At 37.0% G+C, this 10,557-nt stretch overlaps 1 protein-coding gene across 1 annotated transcript; it reads right to left on the reverse strand.

Moving 5' to 3' along the window:
- Positions 1 to 456: 456 nt before the first annotated feature.
- LOC307150865 (intestinal mucin-like protein) lies at positions 457 to 10,319 on the reverse strand. The gene is made up of 19 exons (XM_079858453.1): positions 9,426 to 10,319; positions 9,158 to 9,315; positions 8,860 to 9,034; positions 8,498 to 8,733; positions 7,564 to 7,747; positions 7,135 to 7,312; positions 6,523 to 6,707; positions 6,364 to 6,433; positions 6,131 to 6,252; positions 6,007 to 6,038; positions 4,079 to 4,226; positions 3,306 to 3,395; positions 3,132 to 3,172; positions 2,901 to 3,020; positions 2,551 to 2,649; positions 2,323 to 2,442; positions 1,900 to 1,939; positions 1,526 to 1,643; positions 457 to 960 (listed from the first exon to the last, which is right to left on the reverse strand). The coding sequence occupies exons 1-19, from the start codon at positions 9,535 to 9,537 to the stop codon at positions 795 to 797; spliced, it is 2,394 nt and encodes a 797-aa protein (XP_079714579.1). The 5' UTR covers positions 9,538 to 10,319; the 3' UTR covers positions 457 to 794.
- Between the last annotated feature and the right edge of the window lie 238 nt (positions 10,320 to 10,557).

Consider the following 10,557-nt stretch of genomic DNA (forward strand, 5'->3'; position numbering starts at 1 on the left):
ACTTATGGATATTTACTAGTTTGCGGAAAGGAGTGGATGATTGATTTCCTTGACTTCGAGGTGAGTGGATGTTACATGGAATGGGGCTCTCCATTTATTTACAATTATTTTATCTGTCATATTCTGAAACTGGCTCTCTTGGTTTCCTATATTAAAACGTGCTGATTTGGGGAATATGATTATCCTACTAGTCGTTGATTATCAATTATGAGAGCAGTTATTATCAATACATAATACTGATAATTATATAGATTTTATTTGATTAATTTACACCTTACAGACTGAAGCATTGACAAATGTGTCTGTTTTCCTACACGAAATAGTTTTTACGAAGTCAGTGTTTATGTTTATGTACAGTAGGTAACGTTATATGATGTGGTATTGTATGGTATATTGTATAATACTGTATACAAGCACATAGGTTATGACTTAAAAAAAAAATTTGGAATGCAAATGAACTTTGTTGCAGGTAAACTTTTTATTGTGTTGAACATTCACTTAATCTGATTAGTTATACAGAAATTGTATTATACCATAGAAGAAAGCAAAAAGCTTGAAAAACAAACAAACAATTGAAATAGTCTTGTTATAGATATTTCATATATTTAAAATAAAAACCATAGCCCTAGAATAAAAACATGAATTAGTTTTTGTTAGATTATTCTAAACACAACTTCAATAGTTGTTGTTCTGTTTCTTACTTCAAATATTTCAAGTAATTTAGCAATAATCAGCAATAATCAAAGGAAAAGCTTTGAATAGGATCAGCATCTTTTCTCCAGTCTTCAGGTCCTCTAGTCCACACATTTGGTTGGAGTGCATGTGCAGCTCTCAATGTAAATGTAGTCATGAAGGATCTCGCTGTTATTGGCACACTTCATTGGCACCTGTTGACGGCTGAATTTATCTTCTCGGCAACAAGAACAGCTGTGCATCATGATGTTCTCTTCCATTGAATACCTGTGCAGGTTTCCAAGATGAATATGCTTTTATTAGCTTAGTTTTTTTCATACAAAACAAAATATTTAATCAAATACTGCTGTACTGATTTCTTTTGGGTGATTTGGTAATTATGAGTTATCTGATGTGCTAAAGATGGAAAAAATCCAGATTTATCTGCTGTGATCTAAGATATTCAATGTGTGCTGTCAGCTTCTCAAATCTTTGATGCTTATGTATGAAATATTTTGCTAACTGATTTAAGTCATTGTGAAACCAAGTTAGTAAGTAACCAAGGAGTTAGTAACCAATTTTACTTCTGTTGTTGGCAGATTTAATGTTATCCATTGGGAATTTGATGATGCAAAGAGGCATTGTGATGAATATTGCATAATAATAAAAGGAAAGGTAATGGGTTCAATTTCAAATGGACTTTACCTGTTCACATGAAAGTGACATGCTTTGCTGTAGCGAGTGCTAATAAATGTGATGGTTATTACTCTGGTGAAATTATTGCGTAATCAAGGCTGCACAATTCATCTCAGGATTCAAAATGCAATATTTTTTTGTGTGAGTGTGCTCTTACATTGATTTGGTACCACAGTGACCACTGCAGGACGTCACTTCTATGGGGTTGATAGACTTGCAGTCATCTACCTCCACATGGGTGGTGTTCTTCAGAACAATGCAGGTCTTGGGCTCACCTAAGATAAGAGAGAGAGAAGGAGAATGAAGTAAACTTGTGTAAAGGAACATCTGATCCATTGTTTTATGTATTATATGCTCATGATGGATTTCTTCTTTGATCTTTAGTACAGTTGAGGGAGAATAGCAATGAAACGGTCATTTTTACAATTCATCTACATTATGATCTGCTGTAAAAATGGTAGGACTGGTGTACTGGTAGTGTGGTCATTGATTCTGAGGTAATAAATAGACAGTAATTAAAGAGTAGCTTACAGATCTTGCAACACCCATCTGCATCATATCTCTCAGTTCCCTGTATATATTAAAACAGACACATTTCAGCATTAGTGGACAGTATACAAATCATACATCATACAAAATGTTGAAGCTTATTATAAATAAGTTATCAGTGATGGAATGTGTGTTTGTGTGTATAACCAATTTTACTTCTGTTATTTGATTGATTTCCAAGTGAAACAGGATATTAATTAAGAAAAAGTGTGGGGTCGGATTTGGTTTTATCAACTGGGAATTTGAAATAATGCATGCTTATGAATAGTCCTTTTATAATAATAAAACAAAAGGAAATGTCAATTTCATATTTACTTTAACTATAGGCCTACATTTACTTCAGCTTACAAATACATGTAGTTGACAGAGGCATGATTTACTATAAAGAGTATATATTTGACTTACAGCTTCACAGTCATCTGGATTAAAGTAAGGGCATTTTGGTGTGTTCTTCTCTGTTACAAACACGCCATTAATTTCACTGCAGGTAATGCTCTCGCATGTGTAATTTTGCACTTCTCCAACCTAAAAGAAAAAATGAAGACAGGCAACATGAGGATTGAAGAACAAAAAAGTTTCATTGACTGGTGAAATAGGTGGTTGAAGAAAAGTTTGAGAATATTTCAAATGTACTTGTAGAGTATGTGTGGTGTTGTCTGGCGCAGTATAAATGCAGGCTTTTTGCTTGCATACTCCGCAGCACTCTCCTTCTTGTTCCACACGCTCAAAGCCCTTGGAGTGCAAAAAGAGTACTTTAAATTTCATTTAAAGGGGTTATATCATAAGCAGTCCATTCTTACTTGATCTTTTGAGATAACATGATGCAGGCTGCTGTGAAAACATACTGTAACTTTCAGAGATCAAAACTTCCTCCCAGTCCAAATAGGCTTTACTAGAAGTTCAGATACTTTATTGTTGGAGTTTATAATATTATTAATCAATCCTAATGTATTCTGATCACAAGCATAAATTGTAAATATTACCTCAGCACAAGGTGTACAGACTTTATTAACACATTTCACAGTATGTAGTTGAGTCTGTTGGTCTTTATCCATTTCACAGTAACATTCCAAACAAGGCTCTGAAGGGATTTTAACTCCAGGCTAAAAAAAAAAAAGAAAATGAACTTTTTTAATGGCATATAATGTAATATGTGAAATTTCCAGTTGGTTGATGTTAACAGTTAGTATAAACACATGAACCCAGCAGCTCACCTGGTACTCAGAGTTATTGTGTACACAGACATCTTTGGGCACTGAATAGGAAAATTTAAGGTTAAATAATTATAATGTAATACATTTAGCAACCTTTGTAGTAGGGGATTACATTAAAATCCACATAATTCCAAATGTTGTAAAAGTAGTCTAGATATGAAATTTGAGATTTACCACAGGGTGGACAGCAACTGTTCTCAGGTATATCTGCTGATAACTCATATCCCACATCACATTTCATAGAACACAGGCTGGTATCACACACTGAATGGGCAGAGGAGACAGCGAGTATTATTTCAATTATTATGGACATTTTTGTTCCATTTTGAGTGCTGTGGCTCTAATTATGTGTTTACATGTTCAGATACTATCTGCTCTTACACACAGTCTCAATATCTACCTTTGGAAAGTTTCATATAAATCCTCAACTAGATGTTTTTTGTGTTTTTTTCACCAGGAATTGGAATTGGACTATGAGTTTCTATAAAGGAATTGAGGCAGACATGCATGCTGGGTTGCAGTGGATTGTGGAAGACTGCACTGCTTTTGACTCGGACATGTGACTGAAAGTTAGGTTCACAGTATGTTTTTCAAATCTAATTATGTTAACATTACCCTGTGTTCAATTACTGTTCATTATTAGCAAGATTTTAGAAATGCTAAAGCACCATCATACAATAATGATTAATTCGCTAGTTGGCTTTTGCTTAGCATTTCCTCCCCTGTCTGAGTGGCTTCAGTGATGTTTTAGGAAAGTTGTTTCAGAGTTGGAGCTAGTTATTGCATTTTGATGAATGATTATGAACCTTGTTTTCCTTTAGTTGATGTATCATGCACCGGTAGACCAGAAATGTGTATTAGGACAGTAAATGAGGGCGGTTTTGTTGTCATGTTTATTTAATTTAGTCTGTTTAGCTCTCTGATTGTCATTGTGCTTGTTTACTCACCACAGGTTGGACAGCAGTTTTCAATCACGCTTTTGTATTTGTGGCCACAGGGCGTTATGGTCGGACAGTTCATAGGCTCTTGGACAACACCAAAGCTCTCACTGGAGCACGTGTATGTTGTGCAGTTAACCATCCATGTATCTCCAGGCTACAGGAGAGGAAGTAAGGGGATAATAGTTAGATGTGAGTTGGGATTAAAAATAATGGTAAGGTTGGGTTTATTGTGTTCAAATGCCATTTTAAATTTGGCTAAATGAGTGAAGTTTTTTTATACTGCCATTTGTATGAATTTCAGCGTAATTTTGCTGTAATGTAATGGTTACGCTCTGCTATTTTCACACAGTTTCAATCATATATCATTTTTTTGTAAATTTGTAGTGCTGTCAGTACAGAGAACAACGACAAAAATCGGTGTTGCCTACACCGTGTTATCCTCTTTTTAAAATTTGCACCCTGTTGACTTCAATGGGGCAAGTTTTAAACCTGCTTTTAGCCTCTTAACATCCTTGATGTGTCATTACAAGTGCACAGCCACGTGAGTGATTCCTTCAGAGTCAACACGCGGTGAATCTGACTGCAGTAGATGTGAAAGATATGAATAAAAATGATAACATTTCAGCCAGCGCACATACCTGTATTTACATCCTGTTTTCGGCTGAAGTCCACAGTAGTCGATTGTCGAGTTCGGGCACATGATCGTACGTACTAAACCAATGCGCGTGAACTCGACAATCGACTACTGTGGACTTCAGCCGAAAACAGGATGTAAATACAGGTATGAGCGCTGGCTGAAATTTTATCATTTTTATTCACATCTTGCACATCTACTGCAGTCAGATTCACCCGTGTTAACTCTGAAGGAATCACTCACATGGCTGTGCACTTGTAATGACACATCAAGGATGTTAAGAGGCTAAAAGCAAGTTTAAAACTTGCCCCATTGAAGTCAACAGGGTGCAAATTTTAAAAAGAGGATAACACGGTGTAGGCAACACCGATTTTTGTCGTTGTTCTCTGTACTGACAGCACTCCAAATGTACAAAAAAAGGAGCTCAATGTTAAAATTGACCGGAGTTCTCCTTTAACACTGGTCCACTTTCCTGCAAAGTTTTGCTTCAACCCTGATCAAATACACCTTGACAAGCTAATCAAGGTCTTTAGGATTACTAGGCGGTGAACGAAATTGCCTTCTATACCCTTAAATAGAGAACTATTTGAGGGGACAGCCATTTGTAGTGGTGTCAGAATCCATAGTGGACATTATGGAGTGCTCTCATTCAATCCCACAATGCACCGCAATATTGAGTGTACAACTGATGTACGCTCAACGGCTAGAGAATACCCATAATGCACTGTAAGAGTCACGCGCCTCTCAAGTAATTCCTGTGTCTGACCAGAAGATGGTGCCCGCAGCTGAATCATCCATTCATTTTCCAAACTGCTTGTCCAATGTGGCTACAGCGTCATAGCATACAGGTATAAATACCTTTTTTTATTGATTATTAAATTGTTTAGTTAAGGTTAATACATGTTTCCATGACAGATTTAAAGATAAATCTTTTCATCTTACTACTGGAGCAGCCAGTTTGCTAAGTTTCAAATAATTATTAAACAGCAAGCACGAACTGTGCAAAAGCACTTACAGTACACTCAGTGTCCGAATTCACTCACTCCATTGCCTTAGCTCCCTCAAGTGAACTGTATTAGAGGAGTAATGTTGGGAATAGTGAATGTGGGTATAAGGGGCAATTTCGGACACAGCCGTAGAAAGTTGTTGGCAGGTGAGTTTGATCTGGGTTGTATCTGAACTCTGAAAGTGGACCTTGAGGACCAGAGTTGATAATCCCTGGACTAGAGTTAAGTTCACAATCCTAGTAAATATCATGTAAATAGTTTTACCTCTATTACTACTACTAAAAGATACATACCTGTCTTGGTAATCCATCAGGGCCGATGCAATCTACATGTAGGGAGTGCAAAATGCATCAACAAAAGTTTGACTTTAAGGCACATTAATATAACAAATATCATAAATTAAGTAATAATGCTTACCGCAAGTAGGTGTACACTTATTTGTTGTTGAACTAACTAGATATGTGTTGTCGGGACAGAAACAACCTTCCATGAATGTTTGATTATTTTCGCCTGGTAATTCCACAAACATCTCATTGTATCTGGTTTGTAAAGCGCATATGGCAGGAAGATTGTTAATGCAGTGAAATTTGGACAGTTCAGTATTATAATATTTCCAATTATGGATATGAATTGTTATAGAGAGTGCTTACCTTGTACTGCAGGTTTTTTCCACTTTAGGCCCACATGCCTTGTAGACTTTCTGATCGGCACATTTGTATGCTATTAACAAATGACAATCAAGAGATTCAGGATACTGTCAGATAAGAGATCCAACATTGTGTTATGGTGGGTTCATTCTCCTCTCTTACCGCATAGCCCGTTGAGGTCGGCTGAGTCTCTCCAGTCCACACAGATAGACTTCTGGCCACATAGCTGTGCATAGGCCTCCACACTGGCACAGGCCATGGAGTCATTTTTCTTGTAGCACACATCATATTTACATGCCTCATAGTATTTTTGATAGGGAATGATGTCATGACAGCTCTTGAACAAACTGAATAAAATACAGAAGTTTAGTGAGAAAATGTAAACTGAAGCATAACATGGTTCAGTGGTATGTTTGATAGCACTACCAAAAACAACAACTACAAAAAAGGTAATAACCCAAAAAAATTACCTCTGAAATCTTAAAAAAAAATTTTTTTAAAGTAAAGTCTGTAATTTCTGTACCATTTGCGATATCAAATGGTATTGCAATTTGTTTAAGTGGTCTGAGTGGACTGGACCCAAAATCACATCACATTGACTCAACCAATGGCGTGAGTTTTGGGCGCAACTACCATTTTACTAACCAATGGTGGTGGATAGAGGTTTTTTTTAAAAAGTCATACATTTTTTTGCCATTGTATTTGGTGCGGCTAGTGGCAGAGAAATTCCCCATTTTCTGAAACTTTACAGAGAGATGATTTGCTTTTTCTTACTCGCTCTTGATGACCTCACAGCTTTGTGCTGTGCAAGCAGGAGTGGGTTCGCTTGGATGTGGTGGAGGGCTTTCACATCCTGGAGAGTCCGCCCACAAGGCTGCCATTTGCTCACATGATTGGTCAATTGTTCCATCGGGACGTCTGCAGTCATTTGTGGCATCATTGTCACAAACCCCTAAAAATAAGGACAGCATTTCAAAATTTTAATTGACAGAAACACTAGACTTTCTTATTTAGGTACATTTAATTTAAATTACTCTACAATAGAACATTCTAGATGATTTTGATATACTAGGCTAATAAAAAGTAGGCTAATCCCTATTCCAAATCGGTCTTTCTCTCCGAGAAAGTTGTTGTTGTCTCACAGAAGAAATACTGTTTATTATGGTTATATTTATTGCAACAAGGGCACCAAACTGTACTCACCGCACTGTCCCTCTGTATTACCATGGAAGTAGGAGAACGGGAGATTGATCTCAAAACCTTGATGACTGACTAAAATTTCAGCTTTGATTTCATTGATGTTTAGAATAACTGCCATGCCCGAGGTGGTAATGCTGAAGTCTTCATTAAAGAATGTTGGGACCTTTATGACATCATTGACATAGACCTGTAGGCGACAAGGGTTTTTGAGTTGTAGCCTAATAAATATTGACCCTTATATACATTCTATATAGATCAGTGCAGGTTGATATTTTGTCATATCAAGCTGATTCCGATTTTTTAAATTTTTAAGCCTCTTTTGGTTGATTCCAATGTCGTGCCAATAATATTGTGCATGAAACGTTATGTGACATTGTTTTCAAGCTGTTGTATTGACATCTTTCTGCTGTTGAAAGACTGTTTACATGAGACATGATACATTTCAGGTCAGGAAGTTGTACTGTATCTTCTAACATACCTTCTGATGTTAATTTATGTTTATTCTGTGCTATAACTAGTAGTAAAGTGTGCTCCTTGCTGCCGCTTCGCTTGACCTGAAGCGGCTACAGTGATCTGTTGCTCCACATTAAAGAGCAAAATGATGTTTATTAAATTTCATAATAAAATTGACATTTGATGTGACTTTGTTTCCTATCAAAAGTGACAAAGCACAAAGCTTATTGCGATTTATTGGATAAGAGCCACGCTACCAATACTGTTTAGTACATTTTTGTTCATGCATCAACTGAAAACAGCATTAAACTAAAAAATTAAGTTGGGGTTCATCAAAATGAGAATCGATTAAAATCATGTGTTAAGTCATATAAGCATTGAAAATTTATTAAGTTGTCATTTTCTTAAGTCAATATATTTCAGAGCTTGTTTTTCAAGAGTACCGTATTTGAATTTCGTGATCAAATTTAATCGTGACACTCACCTGCATTACTTCACTGTTACTTGCTAGCTTGATTTCATAGGATTTGTACTTCACTATCACATACTCTGGGCAAGCAAAATTATTTGTAACATCGCAATAATAGTTTTTAACATGGACACTGATATTGTATTTCGGAATGATTTCTCGGACCAACACATAGTCGCAGTTTCCTTGGAAAACATAATATGTTCCATCAAAAGTATTGTAATGAGGGTCACCCCAGCCACTGCATCGACCTGTTATTTCAGAAGACAAGTTAAACATCATTAGTTAGTAAGGACAATGTTAGTTAATTGCTTAGTAGAACCATCATGTTTAATATTAATAAACAATCAATTGTCTAGAGCATGGTTTAAACTCACATGGACACTCATACTTAGTGCAGCAACCATTGTTATAATAAACCTTCTCAGGTTGAAGTCCATTGACACATGTAGGTATAACAGAATCAGTTGGATCACACTGTACAGGGCTTGTGGTGACATTCCCATTTATGCAGTTTTTAGTGGTACAACTTTCATTCCATGACTCTCCATTCTGTTAAATATTAAAAAAATATTGATGAACAAAGATTAATACAATCTATTTCAGTGCAATTGTAATTTAGCTGAAATTAATTTTGTGAGAAATGTAAACTGTACATGAAAATTTTTTTTTAACCTTTCTGTTGACATCAGTACAGTCACGTGGAACAGTTGAAATTGGAACTGTAGTAGTCTGAGGACATGGTTTTTGTGTTATTTCACTAACACAACTGGAGTTGCAGTAAGCAAAGTAGCACCAGCCCGCTTTATCAGTTTTGTTGTAGATCACAGACTCTATATCAAATAACAGAATGTGCATCATTGATATGCTTACAATTGTTCAATTGTTCACAATCACAAAACTGTGTGAAAAATTTTGAAATTGTCATTCATGTGTTACTTACCAGGTGGGAATGTTTGATTTGCATATGTGCAATGACAGCTCGTTGTGATGACAATTTGAGGTGATGAGGCATGTGGCGTTTCAATTGTTGATTCTGTATGCACCGTGAACATTGTTGATGGTGTTTGTGTCACTGGAGGGACTGATGTAAAAAGAGTTGATGTAACAAATGTTGTAGTTGGTGGTGTTTCTGTTCCTGTGGGAGTTGGTGTTTCAGTCAATGGTGTTTGAGCAGTAACAGCAGTAGTAGAAATTTCAGGTGCTGTTGGTGTCGGTGGAACAGCAGTTGTTGTAGCTGTTGATGGCGTTTCTGTTCCTGTGGGAGTTGGTGTTTCGATCAATGGTGTTTGAGCAGTAACAGCAGTAGTAGAAATTTGTGGTGCTGTTGGTGTCGGTGGAACAGCAGTTGTTGTAGCTGTTGATGGCGTTTCTGTTCCTGTGGGAGTTGGTGTTTCGATCAATGGTGTTTGAGCAGTAACAGCAGTAGTAGAAATTTGTGGTGCTGTTGGTGTCGGTGGAACAGCAGTTGTTGTAGCTGTTGATGGCGTTTCTGTTCCTGTGGGAGGTGGTGTTTCTGTAGATGGTGTTTCAGTAGTAACAGCAGTAGTAATTTCAGGTGTTGTAGGTGTTAGTGGAACAGCAGTTGTAGTAGCTGTTGATGGTGTTTCTGTTCCTGTGGGAGTTGGTGTTTCGATTAATGGTGTTTGAGCAGTAACAGCAGTAGTAGAAATTTCAGGTGCTGTTGGTGTTGGTGGAGCAGCAGTTGTTGTAGCTGTTGATGGCGTTTCTGTTCCTGTGGGAGGCGGTGTTTCTGTAGATGGTGTTTCAATAGTAACAGCAGTAGTAATTTCAGGTGTTGTAGGTGTTAGTGGAACAGCAGTTGTAGTAGCTGTTGATGGTGTTTCTGTTCCTGTGGGAGTTGGTGTTTCGATTAATGGTGTTTGAGCAGTAACAGCAGTAGTAGAAATTTCAGGTGCTGTTGGTGTCGGTGGAACAGCAGTTGTTGTAGCTGTTGATGGCGTTTCTGTTCCTGTGGGAGGTGGTGTTTCTGTAGATGGTGTTTCAGTAGTAACAGCAGTAGTAATTCCAGGTGATGTAGGTGTTGGTGGAGCAGCAGTTGTAGTAGCTGTTGA

The sequence above is a fragment of the Squalius cephalus genome (assembly GCF_949319135.1).
Source record: "Squalius cephalus genome assembly, chromosome: 23".
Taxonomy (NCBI): Eukaryota; Metazoa; Chordata; class Actinopteri; order Cypriniformes; family Leuciscidae; genus Squalius; species Squalius cephalus.

Bases quoted from the DNA above. Each gene is read 5' to 3' on its own strand.
- LOC307150865 (XM_079858453.1), bottom strand. From the start codon at position 9,537: ATGTTCACGGTGCATACAGAATCAACAATTGAAACGCCACATGCCTCA. The intron at 2,650-2,900 runs GTAATATTTACA...TTGCACTCCAAG, and splicing joins TCTGTACACCTTGTGCTGAG to GGCTTTGAGCGTGTGGAACA. The intron at 1,644-1,899 runs GTAAGCTACTCT...CTCTTATCTTAG, and splicing joins AGATGGGTGTTGCAAGATCT to GTGAGCCCAAGACCTGCATT.